The sequence below is a fragment of the Salmo trutta genome, chromosome 18 (assembly GCF_901001165.1).
Source record: "Salmo trutta chromosome 18, fSalTru1.1, whole genome shotgun sequence".
Taxonomy (NCBI): Eukaryota; Metazoa; Chordata; class Actinopteri; order Salmoniformes; family Salmonidae; genus Salmo; species Salmo trutta.
This window is the reverse complement of record NC_042974.1, coordinates 37,444,383-37,468,479: the sequence shown is the minus strand read 5'-3', so window position 1 is coordinate 37,468,479 and position 24,097 is coordinate 37,444,383. Positions and strand designations below refer to the sequence as shown.

The 24,097-nt window shown below is 42.3% G+C and overlaps 1 protein-coding gene across 1 annotated transcript in view; it reads right to left on the bottom strand.

Annotated features, from left to right (window-relative positions):
• The window catches only part of LOC115153257 (glutamate receptor ionotropic, delta-1), a 454,984-nt gene that overhangs the window by 170,933 nt on the left and 259,954 nt on the right, over positions 1 to 24,097 (bottom strand). The window contains exon 4 of the mRNA XM_029698512.1: positions 2,326 to 2,531. Coding sequence (XP_029554372.1) covers positions 2,326 to 2,531 — 206 coding nt within the window. The remainder of the gene's footprint in view (positions 1 to 2,325; positions 2,532 to 24,097) is intronic.

Genomic DNA, 24,097 nt, shown 5'->3' with positions numbered 1-24,097 from the left:
CCTGCATTTTGGAGCTACCTTTCCCAAAAAAGCAAAAAAGAAACCTTGTTTGTATGCAGCTTTATTAACTCAACATTTTTTTTTTACATTGTTTGCAAACTGATACGTGACACGTATTAATGCAAAAAATAACATGCAAAACAGGCAACACACAACATATATATGTATTGTACTGTATATATATATATATATATATATATATATATATATATACACAGTACCAGTCAAAGGTTTGGACACACCTACTCATTCAAGGGTTTTTCTTTATTTTGACTATTTTCAACATTGTAGAATAATAGTGAGGACATCAAAACTATGAAATAACACATATGGAATCATGTAGTAACCAAAAAAGTGTTAAACAAATCAAAATATATGAGATTCTTCGAAGTAGCCACCCTTTGCCTTGATGACAGCTTTGCACACTCTTGGCATTCAAGAGTGCAACCAGCTTCATAAGGAAGTCACCTGGAATGCATTTCAATTAACAGGTGTGCCCTGTAAAACGTTTATTTGTGGAATTTCTTTCCTTCTTAATGTGTTTGAGCCAATCAGTTGTGTTGTGACAAGGTAGGGTTGGTATACAGAAAATAGCTCTATTTGGTCAAATATCAAGTACATATTATGGCAAGAGCAGCTCAAATAAACAAAGAGAAATGACAGTCCATCATTACTTTAAGACATGAAGGTCAGTCAACGTGGAAAATGTCAAGAAATGTGAAAGTTTCTTCAAGTGCACTCAAAAAAGCCATCAAGCGTTATGATGAAACTGGCTCTCATGAGGAGTGCCACAGGAAAGGAAGACCCAGAGTTACTTTGCTGCATAGGATAAGTTAATTAGAGTTACATTGCAGCCCAAATAAATGCCTCACAGATTTGAAGTAACAGACACATCTCAACATCAACTGTTCAGAGGAAACTGCGTGAATCAGGCCAAATTGCTGCTTAGAAACCACATTAAGACAATAATAAGAAGAAACTTGCTCAGGACAAGAAACACAAGCAAAGGACATCAGACCAGTAAAAATCTGTCCTTTGAGTCCAAATGTTGTATTTTTGGTGTCTTTGTGAGACGCAGAGAAGGTGAACGGTTGATCTCCGCATGTGTGGTTCCCACCGTGAAGCATGGAGGAGGTGTGATGGTGTGGGGGTGCTTTGCTGGTGACACTGTCTGTGATTTATTTAGAATTCAAGGCACACTTAACCAGCATGGCTACCACATCATTCTGCAGTGATAAGCCATTCCATCTGGTTTGCGCTTAGCGGGACTATAATAAGTTTTTCAACAGGACAATGACCCAACACACCTCCAGGCTGTGTAAGGGCTATTTGACCAAGAAGGAGAGTGATGGAGTGCTACATCAGATGACCTGGCCTCCACAATAACACAACCTCAACCCAATTGAGATGGTTTGGGACGAGTTGGACTGCAGAGTGAACGAAAAGCTGGCAACAAGTGCTCAGTATATGTGGGAACTCCTTCAAGACTGTTGGAAAAGCATTTCACGTGAAGCTGGTTGAGAGAATGCCAAGAGTGTGCAAAGCTGTCATCAAGGCTAAGGGGGGCTACTTTGAAGAATCTAAAATATATTTTGATTTGTTTAACATTTTTTTGGTTACTACATGAATCCATAAGTGTTATTTCATAGCTTTGATGTAGAAAATTGGAAAAATAAAGAAAAACCCTTGAATGAGTAGGTGTGTCTAAACTTTTGGCTGGTACTATATATAAACAGGTGGGGCTCAAAACAGGCTCTGTATTGTTATGGGGTATGACTGTTTGTTGGTGGTAAAAGGGGATACCAAGACAAGTCGCCCACGGGCATACACTACCCGTAGGAAAACATTGTCCAAGTACACTAGTTCGAACTGGGCGGACCACCAACTGTATTTTATTGGTTAGTTAGCTAGCTGTGCTTGAGGCAGGTAAGACTAGCTTAGGGGTTTTTGGATACTTATTATTTATTTCCTTGGGTCCAGCTCAGCTCCCCCCCCCCTACCGTGTGTTTACCAAATAAACGGTAGATTTAAGTTTGTGGTTATTGGTTCTCACTGTTCCTTTTCACTATTTTGATTTGCATGAGATATGTTACGGGTCTCGTTTCCATCCCCCCCTAGACAGCATGGCAAAAGGGATTCATAACAAATGTACTTGTTCTTTCTATTATATTTACTTTATTGGCTCAGGGTACCATTGAAAATGAGACCCTGGTCTCAATTGAGCTCCCTTGATAAAATAAAAGTTAATAACATGACCATTTGACCTTTCAGTTAATCCCAAACAGAAAATAAGGAAAGTATAATGGTGGTCACCACACCACTCACCTGGTGAATGAACACCTGTGCTCCTCGGGGGCTCATGAGCAGCACGGCCCGCCGCAGCGTGTCCCGGTAGCGATTGAGCTCCTCGGTCCGCATGGTGCTGAACAGGTTGGCGAACACCCTGCTCACATTGCGATCCACCCTCTGCAGAGACACGTCCAGACCCTGCCGAGACGCCTGGTCCAGGAATGTTTGCAACCCGCGGATGTCTGACAGAGAAGCAGAGACAAACAGTTCAAAATGCAGTCGAAAATATCAGGAGGTGCAACTAGGTGCAACTAGGTTTAACTGATTATTTTATTACATTTTTTTGTTCAAAACATTGACGTTTAGGTCCAAAAGGACTTCCAGGAAAAGCGAGAGATGCACTTCCCTTCTCCCTTCATTCTCAGCTCTTGCAGGTGGGAGGCTACTTCAGTGGCAATAAAAGTGAACAGCTTTCAGCAACCAGCATCAAACAGATGTGCTTAATTTTGTTATAAGCCAGCATATCAATTGTGTTTTATATCAATATTTTTTGTTACCCCTTTTTCACGCAAATTTCATGGTGTGTGATGGGACAAGGACATCCCTGCCGGCCAACTCCCTTAACACGGATAACGCTGGGCCAATTGTGCGCCACCCCATGGGTCTCCCAGTCGCAGCCAGCTGCGACAGATCCTGGACTCAAACCCAGAATCTCAAGTGGCACAGCAAGCACTGTGATGCAGTGCCTTAGACCAATACGCCACTCGGGAGGCCATATAAACTTTGTTTTAACAGGTATTTGAGTTTCTGTTATGATGCTTCAGTTTCAATGCACAGTTTTTCTCTGTTTATAGGTTACAGCCAGTGAAGAGGCAGGTGTGCAATCTCCCTGAGAAATGTGGAGGGAAAGCTCTCCAGAGTTTCTACTGAATAGGCAAATCAAAGGTGAATGGAAACCGGACTCCCCAACGAGAATAATCAAGCCTACAGCTGTAGCTGCAGCCATACCAAATGTCAAACTGGGTTTTTAAAGACAGGTGAACCATGCCATTTGCAGAGTGTCTCACTTCCCACCGTGGGAATAGTGGCAATCTGCTGTGTTTGAGTTTTTTCCAAATCTTCTCTCCTTGCACCTCTAGAGGATTTATGAGTCATTCAGGACCCTCATCAGTGTTCAGAGTAAACAGTCTCACCCAGCCGCACGCATACGCACCACACACAGTATATTTGTATTTATTTATTTTATTTCACCTTTATTTAACCAGGTAGGCAAGTTGAGAACAAGTTCTCATTTACAATTGTGACCTGGCCAAGATAAAGCAAAGTAGCTCGACACATACGACAACACAGTTACACATGGAGTAAAACAAACATACAGTCAATAATACAGTAGAAAAATACGTCTATATACAATGTGAGCAAATGAGGTGCGATAAGGGAGGTAAAGGCAAAAAAGGCCATGGTGGTGAAGTAAATACAATATAGCAAGTAAAACACTTGAATGGTAGATTTGTAGTGGAAGAAAGTGCAAAGTAGAAATAGAAATAATGGGGTGCAAAGGAGTTAAATAAATAAATACAGTAGGGGAAGAGGTAGTTGTTTGGGCTAAAATATAGATGGGCTATGTACAGGTGCAGTGATCTGTAAGAAGCTCTGACAGCTGGTGCTTAAAGCAAGTGAGGGAGATAAGTGTTTCCAGTTTCAGAGATTTTTGTAGTTTGTTCCAATCATTGGCAGCAGAGAACTGGAAGGAGAGACGGCCAAAGGAGGAATTGGTTTTGGGGGTGACCAGAGAGATATACCTGCTGGAGCGCATGCTACAGGAGGGTGCTGCTATGGTGACCAGTGAGCTGAGATAAGGGGGGATTTCACCTAGCAGGGTCTTGTAGATGACCCGGAGCCAGTAGGTTTGGCGACGAGTATGAAGTGAGGGCCAGCCAACGAGAGCGTAAAGGTCGCAGTGGTGGGTAGTATATGGGGCTTTGGTGACAAAATGGATGGCACTGTGATAGACTGCATCCAATTTGTTGAGTAGGGTGTTGGAGGCTATTTTGTAAATGACATCGCCGAAGTCGAGGATCAGTAGGATGGTCAGTTTTACAAGGGTATGTTTGGCAGCATGAGTGAAGGATGCTTTGTTGCGAAATAGGAAGCTAATTATAGATTTAACTTTGGATTGGAGATGTTTGATGTGAGTCTGGAAGGAGAGCTTACAGTCTAACCAGACACCTAGGTATTTGTAGTTGTCCACATATTCTAAGTAAGAACCGTCCAGAGTAGTGATGCTGGACAGGCGGGCAGGTGCGGGCAGTGATCGGTTGAAGAGCATGCATTTAGTTTTACTTGTATTTAAGAGCAGTTGGAGGCCACGGAAGGAGAGTTGTATGGCATTGAAGCTCGTCTGGAGGGATGACAACACCATTCTGTATACTTCTTACTTCAGGGTTCATTGCTAACCCGTGGCCTCAACAGGTTAACACAGTGTCCAAAGAAGGGCCAGAAGTATACAGAATGGTGTTGTCTGCATAGAGGTGGATCAGAGACTCACCAGCAGCAAGAGCAACATCATTGATGTATACAGAGAAAAGAGTTGGCCCAAGAATTGAACCCTGTGGCACCCCCATAGAGACTACCAGAGGCCCGGACAACAGGCCCTCCGATTTAACACATTGAACTCTATCAGAGAAGTAGTTGGTGAACCAGGCGAGGCAATCATTTGAGAAACCAAGGCTATTGAGTCTGCCGATGAGGATGTGGTGATTAACAGAGTCAAAAGCTTTGGCCAGGTCAATGAATACGGCAGCACAGTATTGTTTCTTATCGATGGCGGTTACGATGTCGTTTAGGACCTTGAGCGTGGCTGAGGTGCACCCATGACCAGCTCTGAAACCAGATTGCATAGCAGAGAGGGTGCGGTGGGATTCGAAATAGTCGGTAATCTGTTTGTTGACTTGGCTTTCGAAGACCTTAGAAAGGCAGGGTAGGATGGATATAGGTCTGTAGCAATTTGGGTCAAGAGTGTCACCTCCTTTGAAGAGGGGGATGACAGCAGCTGCTTTCCAATCTATGGGAATCTCAGATGACACGAAAGAGAGGTTGAACAGGCTAGTAATAGGGGTAATTTCGGCAGATAATTTTAGAAAGAAAGGGTCCACATGCTCTCTCTCTCACATGCTCTCTCTCTCTCACACACACATGCTCTCTCTCTCTCTCACACATGCGCTCTCTCTCTCTCTCTCTCTCTCTCTCTCTCACACATGCTCTCTCTCTCTCTCTCACACATGCTCTCTCTCTCTCTCTCTCACACACATGCGCTCTCTCTCTCTCTCTCACACATGCGCTCTCTCTCTCTCTCACACATGCTCTCTCTCTCTCTCTCACACACATGCTCTCTCTCTCACGCATGCTCTCTCTCTCACACACATGCTCTCTCTGTCTCTCTCTCTCTCTCTCACATGCTCTCTCTGTCTCAAGTTTGCCTAGCCTATTATGAAACAGGGAAAAATAAATGATTGGTTTCAAGATTTTCATTGGTGGAAAAAAACACTTCTGTTTCCATCTTAAAACCAGAGAAGGAGAGTCAATGGACTGGAAATGAGGCCTCACGGAAAACGGACAGGTTTGCTCAAGTCATTCCCAAAGGCAAACGTATGGGGAATATAACAGCATCAACTTTGGTCCTGCTCTAAAAAAGTGTTCAGTGGCATTTCTATCTCATACCATCACAAGAATAATCCTGGATGAAAGGTGGCCATGCAACAGCTCAGGGAGAGTGTACAGGCTAAGATGGCTGATGCGGACTTCAAAGTCCCAGTGCTAAACCTTGGGCAGCGTTCCAGAGCACAGCTACACTATCCTGGCCATAGACAGGAGGCAGAAAAGAGGATTAATGGGGAATTATGGGTCAGATTTCTGGACATGTTTTCTCAAGCATCACTTAGGAATACAAATCTGGCTTTAAAAGGTTGAAATACTCTACCTCGGAGACTTAGTTTATATTATTTGTGTGATGAAGCTAAATAGCTACTTTTTCTAGATTTTTTGGGGCAAAATAGTATATTCTGAACAGAAGGTAGTGAGACATTTTTACATGAGTTCATAAATAAGCTGTTTCGCAAACCAACTAAGACATCTCTGCAGACCTACTGGAATATGAAATGTATTGTGTAATTCTGCATTATACTGTACATAATTATGCACAAACCCATTTATTAATAACCTTTGCTTAAGATTTTATTGACTTCAGCATTAATTAGAAAACATTTGCTCTCATAACACCTTTATAAATAAAATTGTTGGCAGACGGAAAATAGCACTTGTATTACATACACTACATCTTTATGGAAATGTACTCTATATTTTATTTGTATTTATTTAACCTTTATTTAACTAGGCAAGTCAATTCAGAACAAATTCGTATTTACAATGACGGACTACCCTCCCCTAACCCAGACGACGCTGGGCCAATTGTGCTCCGTCCTATGGGACACCCGATCACGTCCGGTTCGTGACGCCTTTAGCACTGCGATGCATTGCCGTAGACTGCTGCACCACTAAGGATCCCTAAAATTGTGAGTGCATCAGCCTGTTGTGTACTGAGGAAAATGTCATTATAAAGACAAGTCCTCATCCTCTGACAATCATGATATCGACCTCTGTCTATGTTAATGCAGCCTAACTAGATTACTCAGACTCTAATCGACTTTAGTGCCTCTGATCACAGCTTGACACGCATGGCCGGGAGACACCATGGTAACCTCATTTTGTGTGTGTGTGCGTGTGTCTTTGTAGGGCGACCCAGCCCCCAAAGTGACTTTAATCAACTGTCTGCAAGAATTCCTTTGTGTTGTCATAGGAGTTCGGCCTTCTCTGCATTATCTCACCAACCCCCTCTTGTCACACCTCTGGGTCTTTACATCCTGTAGGGCTGATATCTGATTGGAGGTTAACTTTACTGTAAGACTACTGGTCAACAACTCAGATTTTGAATCCAAGCAACTCAGATGCTTAAAAAAGGGTCTTAGATTCATTGTCTCATTCTTTTTTGTTCCTGAACTGCACTTGTGCAATACCAACTCTCTCTTTCTCCACCCCAGTGACTCTTTTATTTAACTAGGCAAGTCAGTTAAGAACAAATTCTTATTTACAATGACAGCCTAGCAGGGAACAGTGAGTTAATAACTGTCTTGTTCAGGGGCAGAATGACACATTTTTACCTTATCAGCTCGGGGATTCGATCCAGCAACCTTTCGGTTACTGGCCCAACACTCTAACCACTAGGGTACCTGCCACCCCATGCACCACTTAGCGCATGGCCTTTCAAGGCTAGGACTTCTCTCTCCCTCTCTGATCATACCTAGAGTATTGCACTGTAATGTTTGTAACTTAAGCTTTATGCCTTGTATGTGATTTCATTCATTTTACATTTACATTTTAGTCATTTAGCAGACGCTCTTATCCAGAGCGACTTACAGTAGTGAATGCATACATTTCATACAATTTCATACATTTTTTTTTTTCTGTGCTGGCCCCACGTGGGAATCGAACCCACAACCCTGGCGTTGCAAACACCACGCTCTACCAACTGAGCTACAGGGAAGGCTAAAAATGGGTTGCATGCGAGGTGTGTGTGTGTATATATATATTTGATCAATATTACCACCCTACATGTATGTGTGTACTGTATGTGTGTGGGTGCAATTAAGGCTTAATTGGGATGTTACACAGAATTCAACAAAACTTTGTAATATCTTTAGATAGTTAGTGGGCATCAGAAGTAGTCATCAGGAGTAGTCATGTAGTCATCAGGAGTAGTCACCAGGAGTAGTCATGTAGTCATCAGGAGTAGTCGAGAAGTCATGTAGTCATCAGGAGTAGTCATGTAGTCATCAGGAGTAGTCATCAGGAGTAGTCATTTAGTCATCAGGAGTAGTCATGGAGTCATCGGGAGTAGTCAGGGAGTCATCTGGAGTAGTCATCAGGAGTAGTCATGTAGACATCAGAAGTAGTCATCAGGAGCGGTCATCAGGAGTAGTCATGTAGTCATCAGGAGTAGTTATGTAGTCATCGGGAGTAGTCATGTAGTCATCGGGAGTAGTCATGTAGTCATCGGGAGTAGTCATGTAGTCATCAGGAGTAGTCATGTAGTCATCGGGAGTAGTCATGTAGTCATCAGAAGTAGTCATCAGGAGTAGTCATGTAGTCATCAGAAGTAGTCATCAGGAGTAGTCATGTAGTCATCGGGAGTAGTCATGTAGTCATCAGAAGTAGTCATCAGGAGTAGTCATGTAGTCATCGGGAGTAGTCATGTAGTCATCAGAAGTAGTCATCAGGAGTAGTCATGTAGTCATCAGAAGTAGTCATCAGGAGTAGTCATGTAGTCATCAGAAGTAGTCATCAGAAGTAGTCATCAGGAGTAGTCATGTAGTCATCGGGAGTAGTCATGTAGTCATCAGAAGTAGTCATTATAAGTAGTCATCGGGAGTAGTCATGTAGTCATTGGGAGTAGTCATCGGGAGTAGTCGTAGTCATCGGGAGTAGTCATGTAGTCATTGGCAGTAGTCATCGGCAGTAGTCATCGGGAGTAGTCCTCGTGAGTAGTCATGCAGTCATTGGGAGTAGTCATGTAGTCATTGGGAGTAGTCATGTAGTCATTGGGAGTAGTCATGTAGTCATCAGAAATTGCACTATTTATGTGGGGGGGGGCTCATTTTCCTACAATAGCATGAACTGGGCTGGTCATATACCATAACAGCCATTGCTATGGAAGTGCTTTAGCAAAAGGCAGGAGTGGTTCCTTGATAAATATTGAACTTTCCATCAGCACTGTCATATTCCTTGCGATTGGCACTATATAGTGTGTTCAAAGATATTCTGAATGCATTTTTGTCATGCAGCTAATTTATGCAAATGCAAGTCTAATGGTGGGATCAAGATTGTGCAGATTCAGTTTTAATAAAATGTGTTAGTGATTAAACTGTATTGTTGTGTGGTTAGAAAGGTGAGTAATTTATTATTTGTATTGCCAAGGCAGCAGCTACTCTTCCTGGGGTCCAAACAGATTATTAAGGTACTTACATCACACATAAAACAAAATATAAAAGTACATCATAACATTATTACATCCACTACATATCTACAATACAAAATGTATAATACCACCACACAACAAAATTACAATGTACGTGCGTGTAGAGTGAATGTGCTAGCGTGTGTGTATGTGTGTCTATATGTGTGTTCTTCACAGTCCCCGCTATTCCATAAAGTGTATTTGTATCTGTTTTTTTTATCTGATTCTACTGCTTGCATCAGTTACCTGATGTGGAATAGAGTTCCATGTAGTCATGGCTCTATGTAGTACTGTGTGCCTCCCATTGTCTGTTTTGGACTTGGGGATTGTGAAGTGACCTCTGGTGACCTGTCTTGTGGGGTATGCATGGGTGTCAAAGCTGTGTGCTAGAAGTTGAAAAGACAGCTCGGTGCATTCAACTTGTCAACACTTCTTACAAAAACAAGTAGTGATAAAGTCAATCTCTTCTCCACTTTGAGCCATAAGAGATTGACATGCATATCATTAATGTTAGCTCTCCGTGGACATTTAAGGGCCAGCCGTGTTGCCCTGTTCTGAGCCAATTGTCCCTCTTTGTGGCACCTGACCACACGACTCAACAGTAGTCCAGGTGTGACAAAACTAGGGCCTGTAGGACCTGCCTTGATAGTGTCAAGAAGGCAAAGTGCTTTATTATGGACATACTTCTCCCCATCTTAGCTACTGTTGTATCAATATGTTTTGACCATGACAGTTTACAATCCAGGGTTACTCCAAGCAGTGTAGTCACCTCAATTTCCACATTATTCATTAGAAGATTTAGTTGAGGGTTAGGCTTTAGTGAATGATTTGTCCCAAATACAATGCTTTACGTTTTTGAAATATTTAGGACTAATTTATTCCTTGCCACCCATTCTGAAACTAACTGCAGCTCTTTGTTAAGTGTTGCAGTCATTTCAGTCACTTTATTAGCTGACGTGTATAATGTTGAGTCATCCGCATACAAAGACACACTGGCTTTGCATAGTCATTAGTAAAGATTGAAAAAAGTAAGGGGCCTAGACAGCTGCCCTGGGGAATTCCTTATTCTACCTGGATTATGTTGGAGAGGCTTCCATTAAAGAACACCCTCTGTGTTCTGTAAGGTAACTATTTACCCACAATATAACTTTTTTCAAAAGTTTACTAGGGGTTGGTAACAGGCTGATTGGTCGGCTATTTGTATTTTGACATATGTATTGGGTGATACTGTAAAAATGACCAGTCAGAGAAATGATGGGTTCAAAGTGCCTTAAATTTTATTGCATTTCAGTCTCTTAAAATTATTTTCTATTGCTTCACTCATTAGAATCCATGCTCCCCCATGACATTCTTACATATCAATATGTAAAATTAGAAATCAAGGTATTTGACACTTTAAACGGTACTAAATGAAAATGGGTGCACTTTTCATTCCTGTAAAGACTTTTCTGCAAAACAATGACTCCTCAATGTACTATTCTGTTTCACTATAATTACTTTGTCAACTCCTTACTCCTAGAGGGACTCAAGCAAGCTATACATTTTGTTGATTTCCCACGCCAATACAATTTCATTTAAAGGGGATCATGAATTAAAACCCAGAGGCTTATTTCCCAACAAATATAATAACCTAATGGGACCCTAGCTTGGGATAAAGTAATCACTGTGTGTGCAAATAAAATAAGTCAGTAAGTCATGATAAAGCAATCAGCATTTCAGATTGAACCACTGTAGCAAGTGTCTTGAGGATTAGCAGGTTTACCATGTCTAAAAATGATAATGTAGCAAAGCTCACCTGTGCCTTTGCTTCCAGTGTGTAAATGTTGTTAGCTTCAGCCCTCGCTCTCTCTTTCTTTCTCTCTTTCTTTCTCTCTTTCTTTTTGGGGAGGAATGCAGTAAGATTTGAGTTTAATTTACAAAAAGATACTGGGTCCAAAAATGCTTGCTGTTGTCTTACACCACAAAGTCCAGTTCTATACAATACTATCTTCCACCACGCCTCTCTCCGGTAGCCTAGTGGTTAGAGCGTTGGGCCAGTAAATAAAAAGTTGCTCTCGATTATGGCAGCCCCCCACACCTCTGATTCAGAGGGGTCGGGTTAAATGCGGAAGACACATTTCAGTTGAAGGCATTCAGTTGTACAACTGACTAGGTATCCCCCCTTTCCCATTTCACTCTCTCCCACTTTGTAGTCAGTCCATATCCTCCTCTAACCTTTCTCTTGCTCCAACTCTCTTTACTTTGCTCATTAAACAAGCCCATAGCACATTCCTCTGTTTGCCTATGCTCATCCACTCATCTGAAAAGGGGCAACGCATTAAGACCCATCTCCTGCAGTGTGCGGCAGCTAAATCAATCTCCCACCTAATACCAGTCTAATATCTCCTCCTCTGAGAAGAGAGCAGGCCGTAAAGAGGGCAGTAACAGATGTCCCACTCCACACTCATTATGGAGCCAAGGTAATCTCGACACCGCCCAGGGAGGAACATGGTGCATTCAGGGCCCGTCATGATTTACTGCAATAGATGTGTTTATATAGGTGTTATACACTGAGTGTACCAAACATCAGGAACACCCCTTTTCCCATCAAAATAGCCTCAATTCATCAGAAAATTGACTCTACAAGGTGTAGAGATGCTGGCCCATGTTGACTCCAATGTTTCTGACAGTTGTGTCAAGTTGGCTGGATGTCCTTTGATTGGTGGACCATTCTTGATACACACAGGAAACTGTTGAGAATGAAAAAAAACTGTGTGCCTGGCACCTACTACCATACCCCGTTCAAAGGCACTTCAATCTTTTGTCTTCCCCATTTACCCTCTGAATGGCACACATACACAATCCATGTCTCAATTATCTTAAGGCTTAGAAATCCTTATTTAACCTGTCTCTTCCCCTTCATCTACACTGATTGAAGTGGATTTAACAAGTGACATCAATAAGAGATCATAGTTTTCACTTGGATTCACCTGTTCAGTCTATATCATGGATAGCAGGTGTTCTTAATGTTTTGTATACTCAGTGTCTATGCACATCCCAATAGCCTTTCTCAATATTTAGATAAGTCAACTATTTCGCATATCCAAACTTTTCAAAGTAGATGTCCACTGTCTTGGTTCTACAGACCTACAGTCTCTGCTAGTTTTCTCTTCGTCCTGGTCAGTCATTGATTGACAATGTTTGTTGCTGATAAAAGCAGAGATAGAAACCAGCAAAAATGTCAGTCCTAATGGACTGAAAAGAGTTAGATAAGAAAAGTGACTAGATTTGACTTCCACTGAACACACAATAATGGTTTATTATCATGCATTCAACCCCACCAGGGACATTCATGCCTCTAGAAAGAGTCCCAGTGCAGATCCAGTACAACATGCCCTCTAAACTGTCTCTCGGTCATGGTCAAAAGCTAAATGTAAACACAGCTTCATTTAATTCACTGCATGAACTCACCCCACTACTTTAATTTGTCATTGTCACTTCACTGCAAGCATCCCACTGGGCCCAGACGTCACTTCAACGTCTAGCTTTGATTTACATTTGGTTGAGTTGTCAACTAATGCGAATTCAAAGTGAAATCAACAAAACATTTCACCATGACATTGGATTTAGGTTAAAATTGGGTGAAAAAAATTACGCTTCTTTACATTGATGACTTTTCCAAATCCAATCACTTTTCCACTTTTATTCAACATCATCACATTTAATGTTTTTGTTCAAATGACGTGGAAACAATGTTGATTCAACCAGTTTTTGCCCAGTGGGAAACAAGCAGAGTAGAGGAGAAGGTGCAATGAATGATTCACTACTTTTGCGGTGATCCGTAAAAGCAAACTGAAAGTTTGTTTCTCTGTTGAGTTTAAAATAGTTTTTCCTCTTTCCTCCTCAACATTGACTCTATCTGTGGGGTTTTCAAAGTTCAAAATAGCAGAAACATCAGTGTAGTCTCTGTTGATGACTGATCATCCAAGACCATGGATGAGAGTTGCCGCGATAGGACAGTATTGGTCAGACAGTTGGTATTTATGTAAAACTCTTGTAACTCACTGTGTCTTTATTTCACCTACTGTACATCCCTGCAATCCTGCCAATCTGGAGAAATACAGGTCAAATCCAAAAATAAAGAGCAGCATCATTCTCCAAATGAAAAATTGTTTATACAGTATAGGCATACATGGGATTACCATCTCCTTTGCATAAACATGCAAGAAAATATCATTTTCAAATGATAATACCCTGGGTGGGACACCATTCTCCTAGTGCTCAAATAATGTGGAAGCTATCGCTAACCAAGCAATACTCACATGAACTCAAAAATGATGAGTTGAAAATGCGAAATGACAAATGGGACAAGATAAGGGAAACAGAGGAGACATTTAAAAGGGATGCCATTGATGCATTCATGTGAATAAATGGGCATCACTAACAAACATCATTTAATGCTGTCTGAGTTTAGCCCAGAGGACACAAAACCAGCTGCTTGAACAGCGATAAAAGCAAACAGCCAAACAGTCAGCGTGACAACATTACTGTAGCAACTCTAGTCTAAATACAACATACACTAACTACAGTATTGCATCTATGGACAAACTCCCATTACAGTCCAGTCCTCTGCAGACGTGTACCGTTACTAAAACAGATTCAAAGCTGAGATAGCTAGTGAAGTGGGGCTTTAGGCTATCGATGCTCCATGAATTCCTCCATTCCAACAGAATACATGCATGAGAGCTGTACCAAATGCTATGGAGCTATGGGCTATGGACCAAAGTTTGATATCAAACATGTGTTTGATATATTGTTACCGTGATTACAGATAATCATGAATGAAACGTGAATAATGATGACTGTTAAGTTACAGGGGCATACATTTCATACCCCTCAAAAAATACCAACCTCCCATATTATTGGTAATGGTGAGAGGTTAGCATGTTTTGGGGGCATGATCTTTGTGCATCTAACTTTCTCAGTCATCGTTATTTATGATACATTCATGATTATTCGTAATCATGTTAGCATCCACATTAACGTAGATGTGTTCAGAAACATATTCTATAGTTACTTACAATAAAGGTTACCACAAAATGACACAATACGTGATTTACCATTCATTTCTATTGGGCACAACATAATCCGAAACACAACCAAAACAAACTGCAAATGCATCCAACAAGTTTTTAGAGTCACAGGTGTGATGATGTCATTGTGTGCTAAGAATATAGGACCAAATACTAAACTTTTGACAAGATTACTTTTTACCAAATACATATGACAAAACCTTTTCCACCACAGCAGACTGAAAAGATTTGCCATGGGTCCCCAGATCTTCAAAAAGTTCTACAGCTGCACCATCAAGAGCATCCTGACCGGTTGCATCACCGCCTGGTATGGCAACTGCTCGGCATCTAATCGTAAGGCGCTACAGAGGGTAGTGCATACGGCCCAGTACATCACTGGGGCCAAGCTTTCTGCCATCCAGGACCTATATACTAGGCGGTGACAGAGGAAGGCCCAAAAAATGGTCAAAGACTCCAGTCACCCAAGTCATAGACTGTTCTCTCTGCTAATGCACGGCAAGTGGTACCGGAGTGCCAACTCTAGGTCCAAAAGGCTCCTTAACAGCTTCTACCCCCAAGCCATAAGACTGCTGAACAATTAATCAAATGGCCAACTGGAGTATGTACATTGCTGCTACTCGCTGTTTATTATCTATGCATAGTCACTTTACCCCTACCTACATGTACAAATTACCTCGACTAACCTGTACCCCCGCACATTGACTAGGTACCATTACCCCCTGTATACAGCCTCGTTATTGTTATTTTATTGTGTTACTTTTTATTTTAAAAACATCTCAATTTCTTGAACTGCATTGTTGGTTAAGGGCTTGTAAGTTAGCATTTCACGGTAAGGTCTAAACCTGTTGTATTCAGCGCATGTGACAAATAACATTTTATTTGATTTTATTTGTTTTGATTTGATATACCACAGCTGTCTTCATGAATCTTAACTAAAGGATTAACCTACCCATACTGTATGTAATGACATAAGTTCATGCAAACTGTCAGTATCTGGGGAATATGTGTGTGGTGTTAGATAATGTCTCTGATTAAATGTATTCTTCTCTTGGTGACCTGAACATTGACTGGTTATAATCTAGTTGTCCTCTCAAGAGAAAGCTTCTTACTGTGACTAATGACTGTAACATGACCCAGGTTATCACTCAACCAACACCACCGAGAGCATATACCAATAGTGTTGGATCTGTGACATCCACTTGTATTGATAAAATATGAATTAATACTGCAGAGCTTTGCTCTAAAGCAATATCAGTTCCCATTGGCTGTAGTGATCATAACATTGTGGCAATAACAAGGAAAGCCCTTTGGTACCAAAGTCAGGGCCTAAAACTATTTAGAAGAGATCATACTAAATGTTTTTTTTGTAGAATATGTTAAAACAATTATGTTGGTCTGATGTGTATAAGTAGGATAATCCAGACGACTTGGGAGTATTTGTAAAATTATTCTTGCCAATTGTTGGCTAACATGCACTTGTTAAGAAACTGAAAACTGCTAGAGCACCCTGGATCGATGATGAATTTAAAAATGATGCAAAAAAAGGTGGCAAACAAGTCAGGCTGCTCAGCTGATTAGTTGACATACTGTCAATTGAGAAATGGTGCGACTAAACTTCACTGAGAAGTGAAATGACAAAACAGTGAACCATAATATTTGTGTATTGGAGATCTAATAATGAAAGAGAAGGATTGCTATTTTGAATTTGGTCAAGTTTGCGTGGAAGAGATGGAAAAAATATTATTTATCAATAATGATAAACCGCCAGGTATAGATAACCTAGATGAGAAACTATTGAGAATGTCTTCAACCAAAGCCTAAAGGAGTGTGTGTCCACAGGCATGGAAGGAAGCTAAAGTAATTCAACTACCTAAAAATAGTAAAGCACCATTTGCTGGGCTCTAACAGCTGCCCAATCAATTTGCTGGCTGTTCTTAGTAAACTGATGGAGAGAATTGTGTTTGAACACATGCAATGCTTTTTTTAAAAGAACAACTACTGATATTCAGCATGCATATAGGGAAGGGCACTTAACTTGTACTGCTCTGACTCAGATAAATGGATAAGATTATAGTTGGAGCTGTATTGTTAGATTTCAGTGCAGCCTTTGATGTTATTGATCATCATATGTTATTTATTATTGAAAAAACTCACTGGTCATGGCCTTACCTCAGCTGCCATCACATGGTTAGAGAGCTATTTATCAGAAATAAGTCAGAGTATTCTTCAATGGAAGCTTCTCCAACATCATATATTTACAGTGCAGTATCCCTCGGGGTAGTTGCCTTGGGCAGTTACTCTTCTCTATTTTAACAAATGATTTGCCACTCTCCTTACAAGAAGATAAATGACTATGTATGCTGATGATTGCACTCTCTACACATCAGCAGCTACAGACAATGAGCTCACTGAGATTCTTAGCAAGTCAAAATGGGTAATTAACAATAAACTGGTCTTAAATACATCTAAAACCAAAAACATTGTATTTGGTTCAAAGAATTCTCTCAGACCTAAACCTCTGGATTTGTGCATAAAAGGTGTGTAACATCAGATGGTCAGTTATCATGGTCAAGTCAAATTGACAAAGTTGTGGTGAAGATGAGGAGAGGTATGTCTGTAATAAAAAATATTTTGACACAAAGATCAACTGTACTAGTTGATCAGGCTCTGGTCTTGTCCCATCTTGATTACTGTCCGGTAATATGTTCTGGTGCAAAGACCTAGAAAACTGCAACTGGCTCAAAAGAAAGCAGCACATCTTACCCTTAACTGGACACACATAACTAACATCAACAACATGCATGATAGTCTTTCATGGTTGATGGTTGAGGAGAAATTGGCATCTTCTCTTCTCCTCTTTTTAAGAATCATTTGTGTGTTGAAAATGCCTAGTCACTTGTACAATCTATTTGCATACACTTCAAACAGACATACAGTACATACCCCACCAGACACGCCACTATGGGTTTCTTCACGGTACCCAAACCAAAAACAGATTTAATGCGTCGCTTAGTTATGTATATGTAACCGATGTGAAATGGCTAGTTAGTTAGCGGTGGTGCGCGCTAATAGCGTTTCAATCAGTGACGTCACTCGCTCTGAGACTTGAAGTAGGGTTTCCCCTTGCGTTGCAAGGGCCGCGGCTTTTGTGGCGCGATGGGTAACGATGCTTCGTGGGGTGTCAGTTGTTGATGTGTGCAAGGGTCCCTGGTTTGAGCCCAGGTTGGGGCGAAGAGAGGGACGGAACCTACACTGTTACATTGGTGCCGTGACCCGGATCATTGGTTGCTGCGGAAAAAGGGGGAGGTCAAAAGGGGGGTGAGTGTAACCGATGTGAAATGGCCAGTTAGTTAGCGGTGGTGCGCGCTAATAGCGTTTCAATCAGTGACGTCACTCGCTCTGAGACTTGAAGTAGGGTTTCCCCTTGCGTTGCAAGGGCCGCGGCTTTTGTGGCGCGATGGGTAACGTGCTTCGTGGGGTGTCAGTTGTTGATGTGTGCAAGGGTCCCTGGTTCGAGCCCAGGTTGGGGCGAAGAGTGGGACGGAACCTACACTGTTACATATAGAGCTATGTATATGTCAACGTGGACCAGAGGTTATTCAGGCAAAAACAAGTTTTACTTATTTTTTTTCTGATAACAAATGTATTGTATCACGGCGCCTTTCCTCTTTCTAAAGATCTAATTTAAATGTAATGTATATAAGAATATATATAGAGAGTAAATAGTATTTTTGTTATCTCGGTGTCTTTCCAATATATAACTCCTATTTTATTTGTTATATTTTATTTAATTAAATATCTTATGTTGTTTTTCTCTATAATGGTACTGTACTTTGTCAAGCATTTGTATGTTTTATGTGGTTGAGTAGCTGCTGCAGGTGCAGTAGCTAATGGGGATCCTAATAAACTGAACCTAACCTCTTCAGTCCTGAGCATGCCCCGTTTTTACAAACCACCAGAGATATCTCATGGGAAATACAGAAGAGAAGTGTGCTTTGATGATGCATATACAGACAAATCGTTATGAGTTCTGCACAAACACAACTTCCTTTTCTGTAAGGTCCACTGTTGTGTCAAGTCATTACAAGCATTGACATTCATACAGCTAACTAGATACTGTATGTTATTAGGTAATACTGTTAGGCATGGACTTTAATGCTACAGCACCATGGTGCCTGGAGCAAGGAGGGTATAACTAATATGTTGCCTAACATCTGTCTGCACAGTAGAAGTGCAGAAAGCGCCAGTCGACTGATGACTCAGCAAGGAGCAATACAGCCTCATCTTTTCATCAGCTGCTGCTGTATTTCACAAGTGATATATTTACACATAAGAATGTACAACTGACTCCATACCGGGAGAAATTCAAATAAACAAAATGCTTGTCAGTTCCTTGTACAACCATATTCAAATGTAATTTGTCATGACAGGATGATAACCAGATGGGTCAAGAGCTTGTTATCTGCAGTAGAGGTTGACACGGGAACAGGACTCCCGCGGGTCTTGCAGGTCTGTGGTATTTGGGCAGGAATGGGAGTCAAGTTCTAGAGTCAAGTTCGGGACAGGATCGACAATACAGGAATAGGTAGTAGAAATATGCAATGTGTGGGGCATTTCATGAAAACAACTAACTGTGTGTTTAGGGCTTACATACAGTAGTTTACTTAACCCTTTACACACATGGGAATTGGCCTATATGGATAGAGATACATTGAAATGTTTCTTTCAGAAGAAATATGGAAAGCATATGCATAACCATGGTAAAAATGAAAAGGAGATGATGGTGAAATGATTAGACTGAGGTGAGGACACAACAGTTCACCTGACAATACAGAATACAAACATTACACTGTTGATTTAATGTGCATTTTACATTTACTGTACTTTTTGCCGCATTTGTTAATGACAACATCTGAAAATACTCTGGATACATTCAGTAACATTTTTTTAGCTCTCCTAGCTGTGCCGTTGAGGAACTAGAGCACAATTGTAGTTGTTTTGTTTGGAACAGAGCCCTGCATCCCTGCCATCACACACTTACTGTTGTTGTTTACGCAATCCATAAAATGTTCATTATAAATCACAATCTGGGTCAGGTGGGCATCATTTGAAAGCTTGTTCCATTGCCAACATGACTAGCTAAATTATAAAATAAGATCTTACAGTGTTAGGCCTTCCCAAGGCAATTCAGAGAAGCAGATTGTCATTTTGGTGCGCATAGAATGGAGTCATGAGTGCATTCAGATGCATGGTCTGCGGAACATTTTCTTCACAATACAACAAACAGGCTCATTCTGTTCAGGATATAACACCATGTCATATTGTAACTGTACATCAAACATAGTGATCATAAACGTTGACACTATATTACATGAGTTTTATTATATGGAAATGTGAAGTGCACATTTGGACACCTGGACGCTTGCATGTATGACATCAAAGCGTTATTTATTATAACCTTCAACGTCTCATCTTTCAAATACATCGAGTCATCTTAATTTACAGCATTTCCCTCACTCAGACAACCACAAATGTGCAAAAGTTGCTCAATTAGCGGGAGGGATGGGGCAACTTCTTGTCGCGCACAGTGCTCAAGTTCAGAATGTCTTACAGTCAAAACCCATACAGAGCTGTGATGAACAAGCCCTGAGCTCTGAAATCATGTATAGCATGTTACTGTACAGCCACTGTGTTCCAATTTAGGCACTTATCAGTGTCCAAATCTGCCATGTTCAACCTGTATAGCGGTACGAGTGCAAACGGTTAATAAAAATCTATACAAAAATAAATGGCAATTTCCCCCCCTTCCTTCGGCTCACTCTCGCTCCGCCAGTTGTAGCCATGGCCACTGAGCAGTCACTACTTTACCTCAGATACCAACATACGTCAGTGAATGATATTGCCATCAGGAGAAGTATTGAGTTCATCCAATTCTGGGAAGAAGGGATGCCTTCATTGCCAACATCTTGTAATGTGGTTTTTATCAGCTGTGTGAGCAGGCAACTGTGTCTTGAGCACTGAGCAGCAGCGAAACTGAGCAGTTACTATGTCTACTCACATTCAGAGTGGGGGACAGACAGAGGAGCAGCTAACGGAAGAAGTTACTCTAATTATTTCAGATTTCTGTGCAAAAAAATTGCATGGGACTTGCATGCATCACTTACACATGCAGAATTACACAACCAGAGTTGTACAACTGTGGAAGATGACTACCTGACGCACCAGGTATTAATGTGCTGCTTTGTGAAATACATCCTAGAGTGTCAAATGCTTTGTGAAATACATCCTAGAGCGTCAAAATGCTTTGTGAAATACATCCTAGAGCGTCAAAATGCTTTATGAAATACATCCTAGAGTGACAAAATGCTTTTTGAATGTCAGGGGCGTCGTAAGGGACAGACCAAGGCGCAGCGGGTATAGTGCTCATCTTCTTTATTTTAAATGTTATAACACTTTTAACAAAATAACAAAAAAAACGACAACCAACAGTTCCATCATGTACTCGGACAAAACGGAAAACAACCACCCACAAAACCCAAATGAAAACAGGCTGCCTAAGTATGGCTTCCAATCAGAGACAACGAAAGACACCTGACTCTGATTGGAAACCACACTCGGCCAAACCTGCAAAACGAAACATAGAAAATGAAAACTAGAACCAAAATCCCCTAGACCAAAAACCCCAAAACACACAAAACAAACACCCCCTGCCACGCCCTGACCATTCTACAATGACAAAAGACCCCTTTACTGGTCAGGATGTGACAGTACCCCCCCCCCCCCCCAATGTTGCAGACCCCGACTGCACCTCAAAACAAAAAACCCCACAAAACAACCCCAAACCTAAAGGGAGGGAAGGGAGGGAAGGGAGGGAAGGGAGGGTGGCCACCGTCAACGACGGTCCCTCTGCTACACCCCCCCTTCCCAATCCTCCCACTACGGAGGTGGCTCTGGGCGTAGCTCCCGTTCAGAAGACTCTGGGCTGTGCGGCGTCGCTGGAGGCCCCGGGCTGAGGGGCGTCGCTGGAGGCCCCGGGCAGAGGGGCGTCGCTGGAGGCCCCGGGCAGAGGGGCGTCGCTGGAGACCCCGGGCTGAGGGGCGTCGCTGGAGGCCCCGGGCTGAGGAACGTCGCTGGAGGCTCCGGGCTGAGGAGTGTCGCTGGAGGCTCCGGGCTGAGGAGCGTCGCTGGAGGCTCCTGGCTGAGGAGCGTCGCTGGAGGCCCCGGGCTGAGGAACGTCGCTGGAGGCTCCGGGCTGAGGAGCGTCGCTGGAGGCTCCGGGCTGAGGAGCATCGCTGGAGGCTCCTGGCTGAGGAGCGTCGCTGGAGGCCTCCTGCGTGGAGCTGGGACAGGTCTCCCTGGACTGGGGAGACTTACAGGAGACTGGGTGCGCAGAGCAGGCACGGGGCACACTGGGCCGTGGAGGCGCACCGGCGGTCTGGAACTCAGGGCTGGCACACCCCGTCCTGGCTGAGTGGTCACTGTAGCCCGGCACGGGCGGAGCGCTGGCACAGGGCGAACTGGGCTGTGCTGGAGAGTGAGGGCTGCCGTGCGTAGAGCAGGTGCAGGGTAAGCTGGACCGAGGAGACGCACTGGTGGCCAGATGCGCTGCGCTGGCGCATGTCTCCCTGGCTGCCGGCCAACTCTCGCCCGGCAACGCTGCGGAGCCCGTACTGACCGCACCGGACTGTGCGTGCGTATGGGCGACACCGTGCGCATTTCTGCATAGCTCGGTGCTCTCCTCGTCACCCGCTCCCCACGGTAAGCACGGGGAGTTGGCTCAGGACTCCACCCTGACTCTGCCCCCCCCAAAATATTTTTGGGGGCTGCCTCTCAGGCTCCTGTAGCTCCCTTAACTTCTCCTCCCAGAATCGCCGTTCCGCCTCCCAAGTCCATCTGTCTCCACGCTTCTCCTGCTACTTACCCCGCTGCTTGGTCTTCTTTAGGTGGGTGGTTCTGTCAGGGGCGTCGTAAAGGACAGACCAAGGCGCAGCGGGTATAGTGCTCATCTTCTTTATTTTAAATGAGATAACACTTTTAACAAAATAACAAAAAAAATGACAACCAACAGTTCCATCAAGTACTCGGACAAAACGGAAAACAACCACCCACAAAACCCAAAGGAAAACAGGCTGCCTAAGTATGGCTTCCAATCAGAGACAACGAAAGACACCTGCCTCTGATTGGAAACCACACTCGGCCAAACCTGCAAAACAAAAAATAGAAAATGAAAACTAGAATCAAAATCCCCTAGACCAAAAACCCCTAAACACACAAAACAAACACCCCCTGCCACGCCCTGACCATACTACAATGACAAAAGACCCCTTTACTGGTCAGGACGTGACAGTGAAATACATCCTAGAGCATCAAATGCTTTGTGAAATAAATCCTAAAGCGTCAAAATGCTTTGTGAAATACATCCTAGAGCGTCAGAATGCTTTGTGAAATACATCCTAGAGCGTCAAATTACTCCTCAGACCACAGATAGACCAGAGGCAGAGGAAGTGGAGAAGACAGGGGTTTTGATACGATCACACTCAGAGAATGTGAATGATATGTTCTTAAATCACTCGTCTGCACTGAGGGTATTTTTACTGTTCGGAAATGTAATTGAAATGCTGAGTTAAAGAGTGTAACACCAGGATGTGAATGTCAGTGTTACTGCCTCGTCAAAACTGGTCTCTTTATTCATTATTTAACACTAATGGGGCCTGGTTAAACTCAGAATGAACACTTTGTTTAGTCATACTTCTTGTCTATTCCTATCCCTGATTAGTTGCATCTTATTAAATTGTATTAGTCACAGGCTCCGTAAACAACAGATGTAGACTAAAAGTTAAATGCTTACACCACGACGTATTCAACCAGAATGTCATGACAAACTCTTGAGTTGCCGATGTTATAACAGGAAAATCAATATACAATAGTATTTATTTATGTGTCTACTGAAAGTGTGTTGAGCATGAGTCCATGATAAAGTATCCCTACCACAGGTCTCAATCTACTTTCAAACATCTATGAATGGGTGTACAACTTCTGTACAAGAGTTACTGGTCTCAGCAATTCATTGCTTATTCCAGAGTTTACTGTGTTCTAAAAGTGGATTAGAAAAGGTCTGGCCTGAAGGGAGTTATAGGTGAGCTGAATTAAATAATCCCGTCAATTAAGACTAGCTTCTCCAAGAACCATGTCAAGAGTGCAATCTATTATTACTGTTTTCCTTGTGGCCATGGGATGAAAAACAAAGTCCCACCCTAACCTAATCAGCGTGCAGAGCACTTGCAAAAAAACCTCCTCCTTTGTACTGTTGGTTGAATTTCGTTAAAAAAATGTAATAAATAAAATGACACATTATGCCTTTAACATGAACATGACCAAGGATTTAACACAACCTTTTAGGCAATTACACACGAATCCCCTCTGCGAGTCAGTGTATGGCTTTGACAACATGTTCTAATCGTTTTGAATCGCTAAACACTCTGACCTCATCATGGAGATCCCCAGATTTACTATTTATGTGAACTGTGATATGAAGTGATTTACTATTGATATAATGCTCATACACCATGAGAACATGAAGCGATGATGTCTTATGAAGTGATTTCATTGGAATGATTTACCAACCTTGACAGGGAGTAATATTTAATCTATGCTTCAGAAGCACCCA